Genomic DNA, 24,049 nt, shown 5'->3' on the forward strand with positions numbered 1-24,049 from the left:
CTTACACACCGTCCCCAGAGCATCATCAAGCTGCTTCACTGAAGCCATGCAAAAATGCCCCCCTCCCCCCTTAAATATGCACATAAACATCTCTCTCACGCTTTATATCCAAATATCACTTCTGACTAGAGACTGGAAGACATGAATGAAACCCTTTCATTCCACGTCTCACCACAAACAGTCCTAAGTTTACATGACAATCAAAGTTGATGGTTTCCTGGATGTCTGGTATTTGAGCTTCAGTAATTATTAGACAGAAAATTACTTATAAAACTTAATATAATTAACTCTTGCCATATATTAAGTCTAAATGTGTATGTGAACATAAAAGTCAAAAATGGCAAGTGAGACATAAAGTTAGATATGCAAAACATGCGTACATGCAGTTTTCCCTGGCTCAGCATCATAGCTAACACTAGAACTCCTTTCAATTATGAATAATACAAAGGACCTTATGAAATCTATATGCACAGAGATGAGACCGCCCATCAGCGATTCATCTACACACATCACCCTCTGGCATGGACAGTGCAGTCGCTCTGCAGCTTAATGCACAACTATGTTACCAGGAAATATACAGAGGATGTTCTATGACAGAGAAGGAGACTATGAATTGAGGGGGAAATTGAATCTAAGGATTCTTAAAGCACGGTCAAAGGTTAAAACCTTTTGTGTCACTGTTTATGGGGTAAAACTGTGGAATAGTTTTACTATAGATCTACAGCAATGCTCAGGAATTAGTAAGTTCATGAAAATACTTCGAAAACTGATTTTGGAAGAATATGATACCGATAAAGATGATCACCCATTGTATGTATAAAAATATCAAATTATATCCAAATTATATCAATCACGGTAGCCAAGTTTATATAGGTTCTCCTCGTGTATCGTGTGGAGTATGTGATGATGGGAATTAGGTGAATTATGTGGGATCAATAAGATGTTGAGCAGGGGTAGGAATTAATAAGTATGTTCATACTTCTTCCTACTCCTTTTCAGACCAAACATTGTTACATTATGTCAGACGATTTTGTTTTATTTCATTATATATTTTTTGTTTATCTGAACACATACGTGTGTGTGTGTATATCTACATATATATTCGTATCTGTAAATGAAAATATATGTAGTGTGTATATATTGTTTTTTGTTTTATATGTCTGAAACAAATAAAGATACAATACAATACAAACAACTGTCACCCCAGTATTTTTACATTTACAGTAATCACACTAATAGATGTACAACCTTCTCAAATGATCTCAGAAGAATGCACACAAAGCATAAATCAATATAAACATCATATTTGGTGTTTCACACACAGTTTTGGAGGATTTCATGGACATGACATTGAGTTAACCACATCAAAGTGAGGTGAAAAGACATATTCATGCTTAATATCATGAAACGGTAACCCAGCTGTGCATTAATCCTGCCACCTGCCACATTCTGGCGTCATCCTGCATTTCAGCTGCTGCAGCCTACAGTGTCACCAGCGTACAGTGCAGCCCTCCGCTCTGCACTCCGGGGGTAGATAATCACAGGAAGACAGCAAAATGCTGATTGGATTTTATTTTGAGATTCAATTTAGCTTATATCCATAGTGTTGTGACTCACTGGCAAGAACAACAACACTGATTTAAATGTTTTCTATAAAGGAGAAGTACAAGTACTGCACTGTGTAAAGAGAAATGAAAGAAGGGTAAGAGTCGAGGTATGTTATAATCATTCCTTATTTATTAGGGGTGGGGGAAAAAAATCAATACTGTGTAGTATCGTGATATTTTGTTTGCTAATAATGTATCGATACAGGGACAGCAGAAATCGATATTTTGTTACAAAAACATTTTCGTGGACTGGAACTGACTTCAGAGCATGTTGATCCTTTTTCTGAGCAAGAATCCTGACATTCCTTCACTGTCCAAATGTGTTTAACTTTTTTTTTGGCAGCAATAAACATGACAGTTTACTTATTTTAATTTAAGACATGTTTTATCTTAATTAAGCTTAAAACTTTTTTATTTAATTTAAAATTATATTTTGTTTTAATTTACTTTCAAATTCTTCAGTTGCTGAATGGGCTGCATAGTTTTCATAAATTGCATAGTTCAGAATAGCTATAATTGTACCAGATGGTTGCATTCAGTTAAGTTGGACTAAACTGTAATACAAACCGTTCAGTTTGTCAACAATAAAACTGACTGAAATGAGAGAAAGACTGAGTGTGAGACTTTGATATTAGATAAAATGAATATTGATAAAGTTTACCTTTATGTACAGAATTTGAATATTGCAAAATAATTTTAAAAAATTGCAATAATATCGTATCGTGCGTTAAGTATTGTGATAATATCGTATCGTGGGATTTATGGTGATTCCCACCTCTATTATTTATCCTGTTAATTTTCCATCATCTGGCATAAGTTCACCAACCCAACAATGTTTTGCCAGGTTCGCTTGTCTCCAAAATGTCTGTACACGTGGGTCAGACACAGACAGACTGAGACTACCTGATTGTGGCTGAGAAGTCCCATGTTAGCCAACTGCCTTGTCAAACTGGATTCTGAAACTATGGATTCTGAAACTATACAATCATTGAGCATGCAGTTCAGACAGATCACAAAATAAGCTCAACCAACAGCCATTCTCCGCTGACAGAAAATCCCCAAAAGAGACCTTCCGACTCTGCTGTCACTCTTTGATGTTGATGTGTTGCAGGAGTTAGGTGATGAAATGGTGCAATTAACTTTGTGTTTGTTTCCTCCAGCCTCCCTTCCTGATATTCCACATTGATTTCAGGTTTGTGCGCCTCTCCTGTCACGTGGCTTCTCTGGCTTTTTCTCTCTCTTTTAACCACAAACAGGTTCTTCTTTAACAATAATGTCTGTGTGATCGTTATATCTCAACACAACATCGCACATCATACACCAAGTTAAAATTGAATAACTAGGAAATCCAAACCTTTTACATGTTGGACCTTCACTTAAATCCACTCAAGTAGATTCCTTTGTTTACATCCTAGAACTTCATCAGCTCATTAGCACATGTATCATTGTAGTCAGTCCTTTCCATCTCTATTGAGCCTCTCTATGCAACGCTGGAAAAACAAAGTGGGTTGTTATGGATCTATGCTAGTTGCCAAATAACCATGCCACAACTTTATCTAACATTTTTAGCATGATAACTAAATAGATCTGTATCATTTTATGCACCAAACAACAAAAATATTTAGTACTGTAGCAAGAAAGTAGGAGTGATGCGATAGGTCAGAATGTAGAATAGACAACATAGATTGTAGCTGTAATGAGCTTAGGACAAGGGGTAAGAAAGGAGGAATGAAATGGGAAGTGCCTGCAGTGGAAAATAAGAAATCCACAGGAGGAGGGGAAAAAAGTGGTCTGTGAGTGTTTAACAACTGTAGGAACATTTAAGACTGATGATTTTCTGCCATTCCCAGTGTGGTCTTGAAGAGCTTGACATCTTGCCTGGGCGGGGTGTCTCAATGCTGCTCATGCACATGCACCAAAGAGGCAGAGTCCCACACACAACCACACCCAGGGGAGATGCTTTGGCCCAGGCCTTCATTCCCACATTTCCAGCCAGGACTTTGCAAAGTAAAGTTTCCTCCCATTTCCCAAGCAGCCAGATTAAGCTGCAATCAAAGACATTAACACAAACACAGAGAGGCTTGTGTGCCCATATAGAGTGAAGATACATCCAGCTGCGTGTTCCCTGTGGAAACTTCTTTCTCAAAGTGGAATAAACTCATGAAAACTCCCACTGACCCAAACAAGCCTGGGAGTCTCCAAAAAAGCAGAGGCAAAGAAACAATTCAGGTCATTACGTTGCATCAAGAGGCGGCACACAGTGAAAGCCTCTTTGTTTTGATTTGTATTCCATGCTACCCACACATGCAAACACACACCCATTATAAGCATTTTGCATGTATATCATTGCACTCACTGACAGCTTGAAAATCTGTTTTTAAAGTAACAGCAAAGCTATGAAACAATAACAAATGAGAATAATAACAACTCCGGATCGTCTCAGTGTTTCACCCAGTTACTCTTGAACACAGGCACGCACAGAACAGCTGAAATACTGAGTACACCCAGCTCCAAGAAGCCAAGGCCCGAATTAAGGATCTGTGACATGTAGCTGAGCGAGTATGGTGACAAAACACACCCTCTACACCACCCATTTGGTGACATTCACATTCTCTTGTTGAAAACACAAATATGTCTTACATTGTGTCACACCCAAAGGTAAGCAGATGATCCAGTCTGTGGCTCATCGCACATATAAAGCTGATGGTTAAGCTTCCCATTTCAACCAGTCAACCAATTACTTTTTCCTCATATCTTTCATGTGACACATATTGCACAAAGCACGTACCAAAACAAAGTGTGGGAACCAAGTAGGATAGACTCCGTCAGCTAATTTCAAAACACTACACTACACAACATTTCAAGGCACCCACCAGCTCTTAAAATATATTGTCTGGGACTTATACAGATACTGTTATGGATCATACGAAATCAATACTGATGAGTGGAGAGCAGAACTAAGAGCAGAAACAATAGAGAACAACAAGGCCAGGTCAGGTACTGACTCAGGTTTAGAGCAGGCTCCTCCACAGAGCTCTCAAGTGACAAATAAGGATCGAGTGATTGTTTCTCACCTCATTACCGTGTGATGTTAAACAACAGCCGCTAACCCTGTGAGTGATATATGACCTTTAACATTTGTATGCACTCAGGAATGGAAAGAAGAAAAGCACACGCACAGACAGGATGTAAAGGCAGGACTTTAGCGGTTATAAGGTAATCCAGCTGTAACTGTGTCAAGTAGTGTGTCTAACCATCCTCTTATCCCATTCAGAACTGATTTGCAATGTGGCAAACCACAAAATTAGCACTTTACCATATACAGTACAGCCTACAGGTCAGATGGAGGGCAGCAGCTAGTGATTTATTTATTTTAATTATAGGGGACTTATTACCCTAAATTCCAGCTTTAAATTCTTGGACTTTGTTAGAGTAGTTTTGCATGATGCATCGTTTAACATAATCCTTATTTACAATTTCAGCCACTCAGTTCATGCTGTGTGAAACATGGCCAACCTTTCTCCTGATTGGTTGTCCATCATGAACAGAAGATTTGTGTGCTAATAGCCAGAGCTGTGTGCCTGGGATTAACAATAGCCCCTCTTACTGACATCATGCTAATCCAAGAAAAGACAAAACTCTGGAAAGTGTTAAGAGCAATCAGAAGCCTGACCTGTTTGCTCCCCACCTTTCTTTCACATGTGAGGTATGTATGCATGCATGCAAGTATGCATTCATTCATTTTCTTAACTGCTTACTCATCTTCAACTGGTGAGCGGACTCGAGCCTATCGTAGCTGAATGGCAGCAACAGGGTTGTGCAGAAGGACAATGGTGTCAGACATGGTCAAAGTTAACGATGACAGCTCGCCAATCAAGGCGACTTTTAGCCAATTTCCCCATTGATGTGTTAAATTTATGTTGTCATTGTGCTGAGATTTGTGATAAATTCAATCTGTGAAGCACTAGGTTTCACATCGTACCTCAACACATAACCAAAACTTGCAACGCAGATGTTTCCAGGCATGCACAAGTTGGTACCCAAACTTCTCTGCACTTTGAAGTTGGTGTGCGTGTCTGTTTATGTGGATAGCGGCTAAGAGATCCATCATGATCGTCATCTAACGAGAACAAACAAGAGGAGGATATTTCTGACTACTGCTGGATTGATTTTTAAATCTGAGTGTAATATGACCACATCTGCAGAGATCCAAGAGATGCCATTTCATCTTCCTCCACTGGGTGTTTTTGTCTGTGAGAAACTCGGCTGTGTTGGGGAGGGGAGGGTAAAGACTGCAGTAGAATCAAGTGAGATTTTAAGTAGAAGGAACCAGGATGAATTTGTAGAACTGGAGTTTCAAGTTAAACTCCAGTTCCACAAATTAAGCTATGTGTTTAAGCCATACATCTTTACATTATGGAAAAAGAAGAGCATTACCACAAGGTAGGCTCCTCTGCAATGACTGAGCCTGATCCTAGTATCCAGTCTTCTAATGACTTTCACACTGAACTGAGATGATACAATGCAAATACATTACTTTGCACTAGTATAATTACATTAAAATAAATGAAATTAACATGTTAACATAAAAATATGAGCTTATTTTTTTAAACAAGGTTGTTAGCTCCCGAACAAATGCCACATAAGTTTGGCTCTCCTGTTTCCAGGAAACTCTAAACTTTTCTCTATAACCTTCGGGAAATCAGCTTCATACAGACAAACATGTAATCTTAACCTTTTCAATTCCACTTCCTGCTCTTTTGCCTCTCTTTTCTTCACACTCCAAAGTGTGTTGATGCTGCAACATTAACATCTCTTTCTGCTGTTCAAAAGTTAACGCAGATGGAATTACCTTGCGGCCACCTTCTGCAATCAATACACCGTTCTCAATAAGCTTTTCTTTTAAAATAGAAAAAACTTCATCCTTTTGGAGAGTCTAGAGCAATCAATGCCAAAATGCTCTGCCACTTCCCAGTGCTCTTTTTTTGTAAGCAGTTAACAACTGTTCACTGGGAGTTTGAAAAAACTCATGTGCAGATGCCATGTCCACACAAAAATAGTGTAAAATATACTGTACACACTTCTGGGACTGGACCACAGAATATAACTGATAGAATAAAAAACAGTTATTGATACAAAATTGTTGTACAACACTAGGTTAACAATTACTGGTATGAAACACCCAGCAGTAAGGCACACTCTTCCCTTACTAGCTACCTAACCAAAAGAAACTTACTACATACACTAGACCGTAGTCTTCATGCATTTGGTGGTGGGTGTTTTAAACACACAGCACGGTAACTGATGACAAACCGACTAGCTGCCAACTTTGGCAACAAATTGGCAACAAAAAGACAAGGCTTAGCTTGTTCAATTAGTTTATTTAACAAAGAAATACTTAAACGTGAGATGAGTAATCGCACATATGAGTGATGAAATGCCCAGCATGGATGCTTGTAAAGGTAGGTGCAATATGTTGTAAAAAGAGGCATGTAACAAAAATACTACACGTTGGCAAGCAGCCTCCCGGATTCTCTTTCTCTCTGTCTGAGTGAGTGAGTGAGTGAGTGAGTGAGTTGGTTTTATATACTCCTGTCACTCCCACCTCTCAGGTGCAGCTGGATATGTAACAATCTAACCCAGGGCTGCAGGAAGGGAAAACACAACAGTGCCAAATGAAGTGCTACCAAGCCATTATATGTTTCATTATTTTGATCCCACTGTCATTTATTATTTTACTAATAAATACACTTACTGTAAACTATTCATTGTTGTATATTCAAGTTATTTTACTCTAAGATGGAAGAAGTTCGATCAGTGCATCCCTAGCAGATACATTACCTGCTCTGTCAGCTTTAACCTCCACCCCATTTCCTCTGTTTTCTTTCCTCCTTGATCCACTGTAAGCTTGGATAGTAACCTGACACACTGAACCACCTCCCCTCGCCCCTCCAGAGACACTAATGTGCATTTGTCTGTGAAACGGAGTGACTATATAGCTAGTTCATAGGAAACTTGGTAACACACATACACACCCCTGCTCCAACCTACACTGCAGTGAGATCTCAGTCAAGCACCAAATGGAAAACGAGCCAGCTGAAATAACGAACGTGCTCACTCTCTCTGCAAGATCAGGACGCCTGGCGCTAACTTTGTGACAGTCACTAAGCGTGACAAAAAACAGAGTTTACCGTTTGAGCGCGCGCTCTGCTGTTGGCTATGAATTCTCCAACCTTTCAAACATGCCCACATGGTGGCCGGCATGGAGATTAACAAGTGCGCTAATGCTTGTCTTCACAGCTGCAAAAACATCCCTCCACCTGCTCACCACACACACACACACAGACGCACACACACTCACCTGCTTGTCACTCTCTTCTAATACCCCATGTTTCAGCTCTGTGTAGACTTTTTCTCATGATGACAGAAACCACATGAAACAAACCCAGTTTTGGGTGGGTGTCTAAGGATCACTGTTAACAATCAGCCTCACTAGTTTATAACATGGTGAAAGAAAGAAGACTTTATAGTGATCGGGGTAGACCACATGATATTTTATCAGCGTTTAGCTTGAAGCCATTTCCCAGATTTGCCTTGGTTTCAAAGCAAGCGCGTACTCTCTGAATTCTAAAACAGAACAGCTAATTTCTGTCATATTTATCCACCAACTACAAACACACACCACAAATTTCAATCGTCAAAGAGAAGATAAGAACCACTTGTGCCGAGGCTCCCAGGTTACCTCGACATACATGTGAGCGGCCGTATTTTCTAAGTTGCGTTTTTTTGTGCAGCTATGCTACGTGCTAAATTTTCCCCTCGTTGCCATAAAAGAAAACATTACTTTTAGGGTTGCTAGGGAAACCTGAATCTTTGTGAGAAAAGCATTGTGGTCTGGAGACAAGCATTATAAATTACAAACTCCATCGGCACAGTGGAATTCCTGGCATGGAATCCACCAGTGCTGTGAGGCTGGGTGGGTGAGGCTGGGTGGGTGAGGAAAGCTGGCATGAGAACTGGCCTCTTTTTACTGTATTTAACAAGTTTACAGCAGGAATTGGGAGTTAGAAGGGGGGAGGGCTATGGTGAAACCCAGAACACAGGCTTTAAATATATTTATATGTGTTCTTTTTTATAGGAACATTAAAGTAGAAACATTCCAAGGCCGAAGCTCCTACTTACCAATGACCTAAAATAGGTCAAGTAACACTTTAGCCTAACATATAGCAGGGTAATCCTATTACCAATATCAGTGTGTTAAAATAACAATTGAAAGACACTTTTTTTTTCCCTCACTTCTTCATATTATTAATTCCATTTTTGACACTGAATTTTTTTAGTACAACAGGGGTCAACCTCATTTATATCAACAGCCACATAAAGCCCAATTTCATTTTAAGAGGGCCAGACCAGTAAGGCTACTGCCTAATAACCTATTGAAAATACCCAAAACATTTTCCCCTTACCGTCAGTCTAAAGCAGTTTGACTACACATTTAATCCTGAGATGTTTTATAAAAGAAACCTGCAATTTTACTATTACATCTCACTTTTTCCAAATCACAAAGACACCAAAGAAACCTATTGACACGGCTCATTGAGACTACACTGTAAGAAATAAACAACTTTATCCTGTAATTTAAAAATAATAAATCATGTGAGAACTCAAAGAAAAACTTTCTTTTTTTTTACTGTTTAAAGCAGAAAAGTCTTATTTTTAAGTATATGATAGGCTTATGTTTTACATCATTGTCAGTAAGAGGCCTGTAAAACTGATCCAAATACAGTCAAAAAGCCACACTTTATACTCTCCTTTGAAATTTCCATGTTTTCCAAAGCCCTATAGTAGGCCAGATTGAACTCTTTGGCAGACTGATTCTGGGGGGGTGTTTTAAACTTCTGTCTGTGCCAACAGATAAATATTGAAATCTGTAAATTATTTTTTAAAAATCTAAACAGGAATAACAACTGTTGCTCAGCTGATCACAATAGTTGGCTGATGTATATAAATGCATTCCTAACTTTGATCCTCATTTCAGTTATCAGTGGAAATGGAAACCTCATGAGTTACATGGCAATGATTTTGCACCTTAAGCCAAATGCTGCTTTAACATCAATTTACATCCAAGACGTTTAACTTAAAGCTCAGTTTTTGTCAAAAGTAAACAATCCCCATATGACAATAGTGTTTGTGTAATAGTTACTCGTACAGGTAAAGTGTTTGATATAAGAGTGATGAGCTTGCTTTCCTCTGTTCTGTCTTACACTCCAATTTTCTTTGTATCTTGTCAGCCCATTTGACCTGGGCACCAATTTTAAAATGGGACATCCTTTAACAACCTCTTTAGCGGGATGTATAATGATAAACTTACAATGCAAAGTTTCACTCTAGACTCCTCTAACATAGGAAAATGTGTGCTTATATTGTTCTTCCAGTTTGCCATGTTCTAACTAAATGTACTGTTCAAAGAGCCAGGAATAGACTAAATCAAGATGGGTACACAACATCAGGGCATTGTCCTCCAATTACCTTAATTTAGACCAACTAAAGCACTCCTCTAACTAGAACAACAACTTGTTTGTAAGCGTCTCTCCCTCTGAGGGCGGTGTCTACGAAATATTAACCTATGGAATGGAACGATCTGCAGAGAACGTGATCAGTGGGTGTGTCTCTCTCTAAAACCATCCCTACATTCTTGTCCTCCCCTTCTTCTGCTGCTGGACACTTTCCCTTTCTGTTTCCCCTTGCAAAGGTGTGATCGCAAACCCACTCTGTCCTCATTACGCTGTGTTGTGTGCTGTGTCTCTCTTCCCCTGCCTCCACGTATGGTTAACCATACACCAACAGGATTTCTGGCTCTGTCACAGTTTTCTAACAGTGACTGCACATGTTCACGCACAACAAACTGTTGCCTCGTGCCATTTATTCTGTTAAAGAACACTGAAAGCTCTGACAACCTTTGGACTTGCATGCTCTGCTTCATTTGTTCATGTTAGGGAACATTAAGTACTGGAGACAGCTGCAAAATACCAACACAAACAATGGACATAAATATCAAAACATACCAGATCTTGATTTGATTTTGTCGTTGAATTCTTCATTAGCTCCTCCCCCAGCGACGTCTCCGGGTGACGCCATTGCAGCCCAGTTAATCCAGTGCTAGATTAGGTAAAATAGTGATCAATTTCCAGGCCTCTCAGCAGCCCTCTTCCTGCACCTGTAAGGAATAAAAATGAAAACTCAAACGCCACAGTTCCTCCAAAAACAAAATTTTTTACTGTCAAATTAGTTCTCTATTGCTTTCATATGACATTTAGTAGAAGACAAAAATCCACAAATGGCCAGATCAAGTGTCTCAGACCTGGTACCTCATGACAACCTAGGATGTCTCAGGAGGAAACAAGCTTTTTAAACCATGTCTTAGGATGCCAAGCTGTGCTCTTCTTTATCTTTAAATAACTCCTTAACTGGCAATTAAAATGTGGACTTAAACCTTGGCATGGAAGCAATCTAGATATTGAAATCAGCATCAACACAACAAAGAAATCTGACCGAAGAGATGTTTTTTGTTCAAGTCTCAGTTTGAAACTCAAAAGAAAAAAGCTCCAGTCAATACTTCAGCTGGTCATCTCAATTCACTAGCTTACATTTCTGAGTCATGCTGCAGCTTTTGAGACCCCTTTTTTTTGTCTCACTTATGCCTGTGGTCTGTTTCACTTCAGGGTATCCTTTCATTAAAACTCAACCACTTTCCCTTCCAAAATAGCTTACTTTTTTACCATGAAAGGACTTCATGTGCAGTTTCCCCCCCTTACAGTTCTTGGTGAGTTACAGTTCTTGAGGGATGATGCAAGACCCCAAAAATAACAACTGTAAACTCAATGAAAAGTCAGCCTCATCTGTCTTGCAGCTATCTTTACTTTAATTTCAGTTCCTCTTTTTGTAAGTGGAGTAGTGCTGACAACCAGACCAAAACAACTGAGAAGATTTTTAAAAAATAATAATAATAATATATATATATATATATATATATATATATATATATATATATATATATATATATATATATATATATATATATATTCTAATCTCATCTCTTTGACTCACAAGTGTGGTGCAGAACTTTCTAGCTTGCCCCAAAGTGGACTGGACCAAAGTGCACATGTTAACTGCTTAAAAGCACGCATATATATGGATAATCTGACGGGACTAGCGCGATCCTTACAAAATATACCAAGTGACTTTTAAACAGTGAATCAATGATAGTCTTGTTTTAGTTAATGTTTTATCTCTTAGGTATGACTGCGGCAGTTTGGGAATTTTTGTTTAGTGCTGCACCACCCCTCAGCCAACTCACTGCAAGATTACTGTGATTTTTTTTCTTATCCCATTTAATTTCAAACTTTTCTCTCTCAGTGGCTCCTTTTACAATTAAATCCGATAGCGAACTTCACAATAACGTACCATAGTGATGAGCACTACAGGTCATGGGCGTTTTCGTGGATCCAATCACTCACCTCTGCTGTCACCAAGGGTCAGGAGACGTGTTCCCTCAGAGCAAGTCCAAAACGTGTCGAGTACGGATGGACAAACAGGGTAAAATGTATTAAAACTGCGTGGATCTAATTCATCTAAGGCATTTTCTACGAGAAACGAGGCGTCTTTCCCCACTAACTAGCGTTAAAACTTAGCTGACGTTAACCAAAGAGAACCGTCCCCGAGCGCATCCAGTCTCCGCGATGTGCCAAAAAAGCTTCAAGAGACGCCTTTTTCGCAACGCAATGCAAGGTGAGGCCACCGTCGTCTACCAAAGCACACGGCTAGCTGTCTGTTGCAAACGGAGAGCTGGTTACAACATTTCACGGGTGAGCATCGCAGAGCTGTTCACTCAGGTCCACAACTTTTGTTCCTGTTGCTTTTCTCCACTCTTTCTCCCTGTTACATACACTGACGCAAACAGCAAGCTAAATGCAACGGAAACGGTAGCGCTGTCTTTCAAAATAAAATAGTCAAAGAACTAAAGCAGTTCCTCGCAGTGTTATATTGTTACTGAGGCGTCGGAAATAAACGAAATAATATTTTTATAGATGGAAAATGATATATTCACCGGATAATAGACTCAATCCTAATAACCGACTCACGTTGCAACAACCGAGGACTTATTTTGAAGGCATATATCGGAACTACATTGGCCCCTCTGGGTGACTTGATTTCGCTCTGTAGCGTGTCCCTCTGGCTGTAAAAGTTTTCCTGAGTCTGAGATGGAAACATGGCGCGGTGGCCGTCACGTGATGTAATTCTAACAAAACCTATGACTCTCACGGGGAAACACAAACTTTAATAGAAACACTAAGCCAGGAGAAATAATGGACGGTGGAAAAACAGTTTCCACGCCTTTCCACCTAAAGGGAACGCAAACTGACTAAAGCCTGACGCTGGATCAGAGAGATTTGTTTTATTGCAGCATGTGGGCAATGTGACCCATTTAATTAATTGAACTCTCTGCATTAATGGTTGTATTTAGACACCTACAGATTTGTTGTCTCTACAAACTGGTCCGTACCAATGCTTGATTGTATATCATATTATAATATTGCTATTGATGCATTAAGAGGGGCATTTCATTTGACCTATATTTTGGGTAGTTTTATTTATTAACACTAAATATTTCACTGGCAGATCAAGCAAAGTGATTCATTTTTATTTATATACCAACAAATCAGACACTGTACCTTACACTGTAAGGTAAAGACCCCTGCGGTATTAAAGAGAAACCCTCCGATAACCCCCTGTGAGCAAGCATTAGGCAAATGCGGGGAGGAAAAACTCCCTTGCAAGAAAAGAGACCTCCAGCAGAACCAGGCTCAGTCATCTGCTAATACTGGTTAAGAGGTGAGGGTAAAGAGAAGAGAAAAAGGAGATGTGATGCACAGAGACTATGCAAGAGACAGGACAAGAATTAATAGCCTGCAGCAGTGGTATATAAACACCTGGGGAATGAAAAGAAATCTAGAGAAGAAATGCTGAATGGATCACAGGAAGTACCCCAGCAACCTTAGTCTAGAACAGAATAACTAAGATATGCTTCAGGGTCACCTGACCCAGCCCTAACTATAAGCTTTATCACAAAGGAAATGATGACTCAGCGAAATAGTAAGTACAGTCATGTAAAAGGAAGAGGGACAGAATGTATAAGATGCATAGAAATGGACAGGTACCCCAAAGATGCACTTCCTGGAAAGAGTAACTGCATTCCACGCCTGGCTGCTTATCACTTTATTGAGTATTTCAGCCCATAAACAAATCCTGGGAATTACTGGGCACCCAGGTACAGTGTAAAATCCCCAAAATGTGTGTTTGTGTGTGGGTTTTTTCTAGTTTAATTCAAAATTACAACCAGCAAAGCTCCAACAAAACATATGTTGCTTTTTTCAATCAACACACAAAACAGGTTTCTCCTCAATAACCAACTTTATTCATATAGCAGCTTTGATACACAACTACAAACAAAACAAGACAGGAAGACAAACAGATAATCAAGTTTAAAACATAAATAATGACAAGTAAAATAAGAATCAAACCCTTATTTATGGCCACGGCTTAAATGGAAAAAATAATAAGAAAGTTAATACATACAACAGCAACAATCGTTACCATACACACCCCTCCACCCCTGATGTCTCAGGTTTCATGTTGTGATAGTGAGTTATGTCGGCCTGAAAACAACAACTTTTCCCGTGTCTGAGGGGACTGAATAATAGATTAGACCCCATTAGAAAAAGTCTCTGAGGCTTTGGGGGATGTTGAGATGTTGATCTGCCATTGTATGCCCTCATCCTTCTCCCTCTGCGTCTCAGTTGTCGGGCCTCTTTTGTGGATGCTTCCTCACGCAGCCTAAAGAAGAGGCTCAATTTCACAAATCAGTGCTCTATTAATGCCTCAAAAACGTATCAAGTGACAGCATATGCGTTTGTCAGTGAAAAAAAAGAGGGAGGAAGGGGACAAAATATGGTCTAAGACCAGGAAATCTTTAGTATGTAAGGCCCCATTAGCGATTTTTACACACAGTAATTCTTCCTCAATTTACCCCAATTTGCTAAACATGATTCATAGTTACACACTCACCATGTTTGTGAAGTTGAGAAGTATTTATAAGGCTGCATGACTACAGTGCACCAAACTGTTGAGTACTGCTTGCAGCTATTTTCTGTCAAGCCTTTCCGGTGGCATATGCAGATGACTGGGTATCGATGGATCTAAGGCATCGCCCTGGCTGTGAAATTACAGGGGTGAGTGTGTGCAGGCCTCCTCTGGGCCAGTGCTGAACTCCAGCCCAGAAACTACAAGAAGGCGTTAAAGTGCCCTCTTCTGTCCTAATCACGCAACTACTCCTGAAAGATTTAGTAATGCAATGTGCTTTGCTAAGATCTAGTTTTAAACTTCTGTGGATAATCTTAGTATATCCTAAGTAATTTACAGATGCTGGTGTGCCAAAAAGTTATTTCTGATGTTTCAATTTTTTATGTCTAATATCTTATATTACTACTACTAAACTTATATTGATAAATAGACTGTAATCAACAGGATTTCCCAATCCTGAGTTATAAAGAAATTACCTGTTTTGACTCTGCGTTAACTGCACCTACATTATATTTAGTTATATTTCTTGCAATTTCTGCTGCCTCTGTTGTCCCTCAGTTTTTCCACTACTTTGTACATTCACTCACTCAGTTTCAGTTTCTCCTTGCATTAATTTGCCTAATTTTGTGAGTTTTTATATTGACGCTATGATTATTATACCTTATATTGAGATAATTCTTGTTATTCTTTCACTGATAAATCCAAAAACTGCGGCGAAATTCACAAGAGGAAACGATCTCACTGAACAAGCCAGTCACAAGAGCTCCGTCAATGGGGGTGTAGCTGCATTTCTAGAGTGGTGCACGTCGGGTTACGCCTTAAACAAGTAATAATCAGACGGATAATCAGAATTTAAACCAACCTTCCTAATTCTCCAAGTAATGTTTGGATACTTGGGTTAACCGCAAGCTGGCGGCTGGCTTTTTAATACGACACTATTTTAGCGCCCGCGATTTTCAGCACCGTTTTATTACCAATAGACTGCTGCAAATCTGTTAACTTAGAGGAAAACTGTTATTATCAAAAGAAATTGGCTGGAAAAAAATGTGTATTTTTTTAAATAACTAATTACAAAATGGGAGAACTGTTAAAAAGTGCAATTTTAAACGGAGCTGAAATTGTTGCATTCGGTGGAAATAATACAAGACGATGCATACGCAGCTACCACATCTGCAACTATAAGCTCTTTATCATCAGTGCTCTCTGTTTTGCCTCGGTCTCGCTTATAATGTAACAGAACTGTTTCTTTGTTTATGTTATGTGACGCAAACCTTCCAATACATCAACAAAATAAATTTACCAGGAGTGGGGTTCGAACCCACGCGGACATATGTCCATTGGATCTTAAGTCCAACGCCTTAACCACTCGGCCATCCTGGTATATACACCGTACCCCAACACATCCCCACACTTGTAAAACTCAACACATCCAAATACCGTTAATCATTATGTATTCTAGACTTAGTCATTAAATTGGCACGAAGCTAGCAATGCATAGCAGCGTAAGCCGACGAGATAAACAATAGCAAACAAACATACTGGTCTAAACAATTGACATTACCGCTGCTAGTAGCTAGCAGCTAAGTCATTTACTATCATGCTAACGACAAGCCCGACCTCAAAAGCTTGAAATAAAACTACCGCTATCCTTAAGGTGGCTTGTATTTACAAAAAAAACCTAAAATATACACACACACACACATACATATATATACCAGCTCGCATACTTGGGTTAATTGCTTCCATTCCATTCGAATTCCTGTGAACCGCTCTCTCAAATTAGAACCCGCATAATAACATTAGCGTATGCTAACCCGTAGCAGAAGTTATAGCAGGCGTACAACTTCTATATTGTAAATATACACAGTAGCGTGTTTAGCTGCGCATTGCAGCCAAACAAAACCTCGAAGCAAAGCGAAACACCGATACCGCACAACAAATCTCTAAATTACGAAGTCACGGAGAATAAGTTGCCAAATAAAGTCCGTAGAAACTTCGGAGACTGAATGACAGCTAGTCTTGCTAGGTGTATGTGGATCTGAGTGAGTGGGGCATTAACGGGACAGGCGCCATCAGGGATATTTCATTCTATATTTGAAAAACGAAAAAAACGAAAACAAAAAAACTATAGTATAGGGCCACATTAAGAAAAAAATAAATATTATTGTTCATTTTGACCATAAAGATGAAATTTCGAGACTGAACTCGAAATGTTATTTTGAGATTAAACTGTTTTGAAAATAAAATCTAAATACTGCTAACTGGTACGGAAATTAAACTTTGAATTTTGATCATACATAAGCTATTATGCATAGTTTTAAAAACCAAAAAGCAGTTAGACGTGCACACAGTCTGACTCCAAATGGCCGAGATAGGAAACTTCAGTTTGGCATCTAGTTTGTTAAACAGTTTGTAGAGTAGAAACTGACTGCATCTATTCGCATGGCTGTTGTTGCCTTGTCTTGTGCACTGAGCTATTCTTGAAATAACTACAGGATTTAATTCCAAAAAGTTCCAAATATTATACAAAGATTCAGGGTGCGTTTTTCTCATTTTTAGCAGATTTCCAGCAATTTTTTTTTTTCAAATAACAGCGAATGTTCGATCTTACATTCAAAAATGAAATTTAAATTGAAATACTAAGTGTTAATAGGTACATCTAAATATTACATTTAAAGCTTAGGATGCTGAACAGACCGGATAAGCTGAAGAAAATGATAGATGGAAGCTTGAATATGTCAAATATGCACTCACCATTTAGGTACACCTTGCTAGTATTAACATGAACCCCTCTTTTTCCTTCATAACTTCTTCAATTCTTCATGGAATTAGTTGATTACATCAGCAGCAGTCTGAATAATTGATACGTGCAGGATGGAACAATCTTTCATGTTGTTCACCATAAATTCTGCCCTACCAACCATATATTGTGGAAGAAATTGAGGGTTAATCAGACCAAACAATTCTTCCAATCTTCTATTGATCTTCTATTAGTAAGCAGGTACAGATTGTAGCCTCAGTTTACAATTTCTGTTCTTAGTCTTGCCATTCTCCTCTGACCTGTGGGATCAGCAAGACATTTTCACCCAGAAAAGTACACGCACTGGATATTTTCTCCATCATGTGTCATTCTCTGTAAACCCTAGAGGTAGTTGTGTGTGAAAATCCCAGTACATCAGCAGTTCTTGAAAGACACAGAATAGTCTGTCTACTTGACACCAACAATCATGCCACATTTAAAGTAATCCATATCATCTTTCTTCCCCACCCCAGTGCTCATTTTAAATATTAAATCTAAACATAAATTTACAGATTAGCAGAAGTACCAAAAATAAAACCTTAATGGATTAGATCATTTTGTTACATTAACGCAAAATAATCTTGGGCCAGTGTAATATAAGAGAAATGTACACACAAGTCCCCTTGTCTACATCATACTCACTGCACCTCTTACTGATATAACTTAGTTTTATCTCAGTCTGACATGACATTTAGTTAAAAGCTACACAGTACAGCTATTGTTAGTTGTGATTATGTCTGGATCATTTGGGTGTCAAATGTTTTTACGCTTACCTAGACTCAAAGAATCTGGAAAAACTAGCAGATCTTTTTTTCCTACAGCTATAGTTTATTTTGTGCATCACTGAACACGATAACAGTCTCAACTTAAAACATCAATTTGTTAAAACTTCTCTCAAATACATACAGGGGTAAATTCTGTGATCATAACATTATCTGTAATTTGATAAATTTTGAGCTTACAAATTACTCCCTTTCACAGAAATACATTGTGTTTCTACCCAGGGAAGAACTGTCTTCAGTGCACTTAGTGCCATCGTCTTTCATCAAAATATTGCACATTACTTTTTCCCTTTTTGTTTAGTTCCATATCTTTTACGTAAATAGTTAAATGTTTAATCAGAATTTCAAACATTTAAGTCAAACACAGTCCTAAAAAGTTTGGTCGTTTTTCCAGCACAGTAGACAGGGGCAACACTGGAGGAAAGGGTTTTTCCTCTTGTACTGTATGGCCTTCTTCATATGAACGTGGACTTTTTCAATATATTCCACAGTGTTGCACACATGAGCCTCAATGTTATCGAGCATGGATCCCTGCTCCTCCACTAGTATGGCAATTTGGAGGAACAGTTCGTGGATCTCCTTCATCCTGGCCTCCAGCTCCACCAGGTCCTTGTGTCTGCCTTTGATCTCGCACAACGCAGTGCGGCAAGAGCGTACACTCTGATTCTGAAGGCCTTGGGACAGCTCCGCCCAGCCCTCACCACCTTTGTCCACCAGCGCATCCAGCTGCTCATCAGTGATTTCTTTCCCCAGTATTGAGGCCTGCCTCTGGATCCTCACCCTGCAGGTATTCCTCTGAACCTCTTCCGCCTTACTGTAGTCAGTCATAGCACTGTGGAAGGCGCAGGTCAGTGACTCGTACTGAGCACGGGCAATGCGACTAACAGCACTGTTGGGGCCCTCTTTCTCTTCAAGCTCTTTGCTCCGTTTACCCAGGACCTGTAGACGGGCGTACAGAGCCTCCCCCTGCTGTTGGATCCCTCTGGCAATGGAGTCACAATCCTTTTTAATAAGGGTCAGGCGGCGCACAGAGGTGCCAAATCGTTCGTTGTGGGCGTGCAGACGTGCCACCTCCAAGTGGAGCAGGGAGATGTCCTTGCGTATTGACTCAGCCTCCTTTAGGATGACCTCAGTAGCTGAGGAGCTCTCAAATATTACCGCTTGATGAGACAAAGTTCCCTTGTCTACATCATACTCAAACCCATAGAATCCGGGCTCGTACTCCTCCTGCTCCTCTCTAATGGTCTGCAGCCTCTCCAACCTGTCCCGCATTCTGCCTGAGAGACTAGTGTATTAAAAAAAAAAAGAAGTAAAAGGTATAATAAATAAAATCCATAATTCAAAATGATTATCATGAACATTCTTCAAAGTGATGACACACATGAAACAGAGTAATCTGATCACTTGGCTGTAAATTATTGTGCTTTGTTAATTTAGTAAGGGGGGAACTTTAAGAGCCATCTAGAAAGATTGTTTTAAAAACTGATGATGCAACTAATGCACGTAAGTTTAGTTTTATCTTCAGTAGCCTTTTCCCGTCAGCAGTCACAGCTAAGTGACCAACAGGAATTTCTCAATTTAAACCAGGAACAAGGACCTTCTCACCTTAAAGCAGACTTTTCCATTTAAATTGAGGTTTTGCAATAGGATGGTGGTTTCTGCATTTATCCAAGTACTTTCTCTACGTTAGGTCTGTCAACTCCACAAGTTGCAGTGCTTTTGGATGGCAGGTATCTTTTCATCAAGTTCCTGTCATAAGCCCAGAAAGTCAATTTCCTTATTCCGTACCGTTCGAATGAACAACATTCACTTCAAAAGTCGTCTCAATTAAAAATAAAAGACTTAAACAAGTCTTCAGAAATCATATCTTCCCCTCGAGTTGCCTGTAGAGTGGAGCCCAAACTAAATAGCCAGCAAGTCCCATCAATTATCCAGTTGCCTCCAGGTGGCAACACTTTTCCTATGAAAAAACCCAAATCATTAGACTCACAAATCAAATGATCTTACCTTCTTTAAACGGCCACCACGCTACAGAAAAGGTAAGTAAATCAGCTTGTCTCATTTGACATTTTTGTAGCAAGTATGTGTTTAATCTACTGAAGGAAGTTGGCCGTCTACTTTCTTTTCAGCATTGTGTGTGATTGCCGGCCCCTTAACAGGTGAGTCACTTAAGCCTTCCCACTGCGACACATAATACCTCCTAAAGTACTGTTTCAACTCACGAATCAAGCAAATGGATTAAGTAAGAAGGCATTCCTGGTAAATGACATGCCCAAAAACAAGAATTAATGAAAATTTAAGGAAACAAACAAGAAACAAAGGGATTTGACTAGACGTCTTGAAAAACACGTAATAAGCAGCTTTATTTGTTTTGTGACGGCACCTGTGTGCAGGTTAAACAACTGGTTAATGGCGTTATACGCATCATGACAAAGAGCAGCTGTCATTGAGCTGGAAGTCCAGATTTTCTCCAGTTTTCTGTGTTTGAGTAAGAACATAGCAGGCCTTCTAAAATATTAGTGTTAATGTGAATTGTATGTTTAAAAAATAAACCCAGACATATTATATTTAATATATTTAATATTTACTTGTAAGAGAAATCACATAAGACAGACAAAAACATTTTAATATACAGAAGTCAAAATAAGGTAGTGTGCATGGTGCATCACAAGTACAATCCCTGCAGAAATTATATCCCTGTTAAACTGCTTCGTTACCGGTACGCTCTGTTTTACTTCAACCACAACATCCATGGTATTAGTGCTAAGATGTGTAGTGACAAACCAAACATTTCTTCAAGGTTATTTTAATGGAACTTTCAGAAATTGTATAAAAATATCTGAAAGCTACTTATTAGTAAATGTGTAACCTGAGCAAGCTGAAAAATACCTTCACGTACCGTTTGTTTTCAAGTATGCATCGTGCCTAGGTCATTGTTATTTGACACAGGTTATGTCTCAAACCCTTACTACAGACATTAAAAATCAAGGAATTACATAAATAGAGTTTTATGAAGTTTAACCCAAGAATTTTTACATTTAAACCAAGCAGTTTGAACCCTTTTCCTCAAACCTTTATTTTACTCTCTGAGAAAATATTAGGCAGTAACTACAAAGACCGTGATGATAAATTATTGTGAAACTAACATTTTCGTGACACGTCGAACATTTTGAATATCCTAAGAACTAGCTGACATTGTCTTTGCCGGGTCATCCTGTTGTACCGATTAGTCGACGCACGGAAAACAGCTGCAAAACATCTTTCTAAACGGGTTCTTGCTGTCGTGGCGTTTTGCCTTGCCAAGTTTGAAGAGGACATCCTGCATGACAGCATCGGTTTTCTGAACGTTGTTCTGGATGGAGTCCATCATGGGGCCCTGCTCCTCTACCAGCACGGCGATGTCCAGGAATATCTCATGGATGCCCTTGATGCGGCTCTCCAGGTCCAGCAGCTCCTGGTGCCGTTTCTCAACCTGGGACAGAGCCGAGCGTGCCGTTCTGCCTTCAGTCACGATGTTGTCGTTGAAGATGTTCCACTGACCTTTCTCAATCATCTCCTCCACCTCCTCTCCCGTCACCTCGTGCCCCATTATCTCCATTTGCCTCTGGATCTGGGCTTTGCAGCTTTCCCAGTGGCTCATCTCGGCCTCATTGTAGTCAAACATTGCATCGCGAAAGCCATTACTGAGGCAGGCGTACTGGGTTCTGGCGATACGCGTCACAGCAGAATTTGTGCCGTGCGTTTCTTCTAGTTTCTGCGTCATGTCGTCCATTTTATGTAGACGTGCTAGCACATCCTCAGCCCGCGCCTTGATATCAGCTCCAATAGTGTTAGAGTCCTTTTTAATGGTGCTCATGGTGGTGGTGGCTTGGAACATGCGGGAGTTCTGCTCACGAAGCCTCTTAACCTCCAGGCGGATGAGCTGGATGTCTTTGTGGATACCTTGTGCCTGGGTAAAGATTTCGCCCAGAGCAGGGCTGTTGTCGCTAAACACCACTGCTTCATGAGGCAACTCATCCTCCAGGTCAACGTTACTGAAGGAGTCAGAGACAACGGACTCCGCATACTCCATTGGCTCCATGGGGCCGCTGGACAGCTCCTGGAGGTCAGTTAGTCTGTCCCTCATGGTTGGTCTAGGGAACAAGTGAAGGTTAGAGGTCAAGATGCTTTTCTCTCTCTCTGATTGCTGTTGATCTAACATACAATGGTAAAGCTGACTAAATAAAGAGGGGCCTTTCTCAACAGTGCAACACTAAGCAACTCAAGACACCCCCCCCCCCCCCCCCTTTTTTTTTTTTTTCATAATTAAACACCTTCACACCTTGTCTTTTAACCTGTTTCATACCAGGTTAAAAATATTTTCCTTCTTCCTTTACATATAATCCACCCGGCACCAATCACTGGCCTAACAGGTTCTCTAAAGAATAGTAAGAGGTGTTCCTTCCTACCAAACTAGTTCCTTCAACTTAGGATCTTTCTGTAGCTAAATTCATTTTGACTTTAAAATCTCACAGACAGAATTATTTGTCAGAGTCTGAGAAGCAGTCTAAGTAAAAGATCTTTATAGTGTGAAAAAGGGACGGTGGTGACATAATTTAAAGGCATTTCTGGCACTGCCACTACACCCTTCCCGTCCTGATTGCCCTGTCTGATTTTGTCACTGCTTCTAGTTGAGAATAACTGATAAACTATATCATTGATCAAAACAGCCTTTATACAATTTTCCAGGTAAGATGCAATCTAGTGGATTAAATGTGTATTATAAATAAATAAATACATGTGGTCCTTATCATCATGTTGTTGTTTTGTTGGTAGACGTATTCAACACTTAACTTGTTTCAATAATCCGAGTTTTTTTAATCTAGGAAATATTTTGATTTGGGCACAATGTATCATAAAGTACAATAAAAATGTAAAATAACAACGATAATAGTAAAAAAAAAATAATAATTAAACAATTGTGGAAGAAAGGTGTACGTTTTTCCACAAATGTATGGACATGGTTTTAGGCTGTGTATATGTCACGCTAGTGTCTATTTCTACTACGATAAATCTCGTTTACTACTAAAAACCCCAAACAAAAACAAATTTAAAATCACTTTTCATTTGTCTGATGGGCCATAACTTAAACTTCATCTTCCTTCGCCGTTCATGAGCAACGAGATGAAATAATCTCGTGAAAATAAAAGGAAGGATCCTCACCTGTTTCGCTTTTATGTCCACAGATATCAAAGTTTGTACGTTGCTGTCAGGTGGCCGCCGTGCCTCAGCAGCATCCTCCTGCTCTGATGTCGACTGCTCCTGGCCGTGAGCACAACAATGGGCCCTACACGCGTAACGCTGCTATATCTGGAACTAAAGCTGGAATTTTACTGTGTTATTTCTTTTTTGTCAAGTTGACCAACTGCGCCTCGCCATGCAACTGCGATGAGATGTGACTTGAGGAATGAAGCCCGGTCGGTTTGGTTTGCAGTGACGCCAAGGTGTGAGCAGCGGGTGTGTAACACTCGAGTGCCAAATGCAACTTGGCGTCTATCTTATTGTACAATTAAGCAAAACTGTTGGCACGGAACCTTCGAGGTCACCTTTTTTAAGGGGGTTGCGCTTAAAAACGCATTGGCGACACTTGGCCAACCACTGCCATAATATCTAAAAGCCGCGATAGGCTACCTGACAGTTTCCGAGATGAGTGAGTGAAGCCTGAGCTGATTTTAGCTCAC

General features: G+C 39.6%; 3 protein-coding genes and 1 non-coding gene across 9 annotated transcripts in view; all 4 read right to left on the reverse strand.

Moving 5' to 3' along the window:
• The window catches only part of utrn (utrophin), a 192,241-nt gene extending 179,697 nt beyond the window's left edge, over positions 1–12,544 (reverse strand). For all 5 annotated transcript variants that reach the window (XM_080290147.1, XM_080290148.1, XM_080290146.1 and 2 more), the window contains exons 1-2: positions 12,125–12,544; positions 10,673–10,824 (exon numbers count right to left, since the gene is read on the reverse strand). In XM_080290147.1, the coding sequence (XP_080146273.1) occupies positions 10,673–10,745 (73 nt within the window). In that variant the 5' untranslated portion in view covers positions 10,746–10,824; positions 12,125–12,544. The remainder of the gene's footprint in view (positions 1–10,672; positions 10,825–12,124) is intronic.
• Positions 12,545–16,044: 3,500 nt separating this feature from the next.
• Positions 16,045–16,127, reverse strand: trnal-uaa (transfer RNA leucine (anticodon UAA)). Its single transcript has one exon. It is a non-coding gene; the product is annotated as a tRNA-Leu (tRNA).
• A 2,227-nt stretch (positions 16,128–18,354) lies between these two features.
• LOC113037385 (syntaxin-11-like) lies at positions 18,355–20,476 on the reverse strand. 2 transcript variants are annotated; one of them, XM_080290092.1, is made up of 3 exons: positions 20,337–20,469; positions 19,935–20,078; positions 18,355–19,614 (listed from the first exon to the last, which is right to left on the reverse strand). In XM_080290092.1, the coding sequence occupies exons 2-3, from the start codon at positions 19,952–19,954 to the stop codon at positions 18,699–18,701; spliced, it is 936 nt and encodes a 311-aa protein (XP_080146218.1). In that variant the 5' UTR covers positions 19,955–20,078; positions 20,337–20,469; the 3' UTR covers positions 18,355–18,698. The 2 variants fall into 2 exon arrangements, with proteins under 2 accessions (XP_080146218.1, XP_026050181.2); XM_026194396.2 differs by lacking the exon at positions 19,935–20,078 and having other exon boundaries at positions 20,337–20,476.
• A 415-nt stretch (positions 20,477–20,891) lies between these two features.
• LOC113037386 (syntaxin-11-like) lies at positions 20,892–23,765 on the reverse strand. The gene is made up of 2 exons (XM_026194397.2): positions 23,532–23,765; positions 20,892–22,462 (listed from the first exon to the last, which is right to left on the reverse strand). Exon 2 carries the CDS (start codon positions 22,453–22,455, stop codon positions 21,556–21,558), a length of 900 nt encoding a protein of 299 aa, XP_026050182.2. The 5' UTR covers positions 22,456–22,462; positions 23,532–23,765; the 3' UTR covers positions 20,892–21,555.
• Between the last annotated feature and the right edge of the window lie 284 nt (positions 23,766–24,049).

This window comes from Astatotilapia calliptera, chromosome 15 (assembly GCF_964374335.1).
Source record: "Astatotilapia calliptera chromosome 15, fAstCal68.1, whole genome shotgun sequence".
Lineage (NCBI taxonomy): Eukaryota > Metazoa > Chordata > Actinopteri > Cichliformes > Cichlidae > Astatotilapia > Astatotilapia calliptera.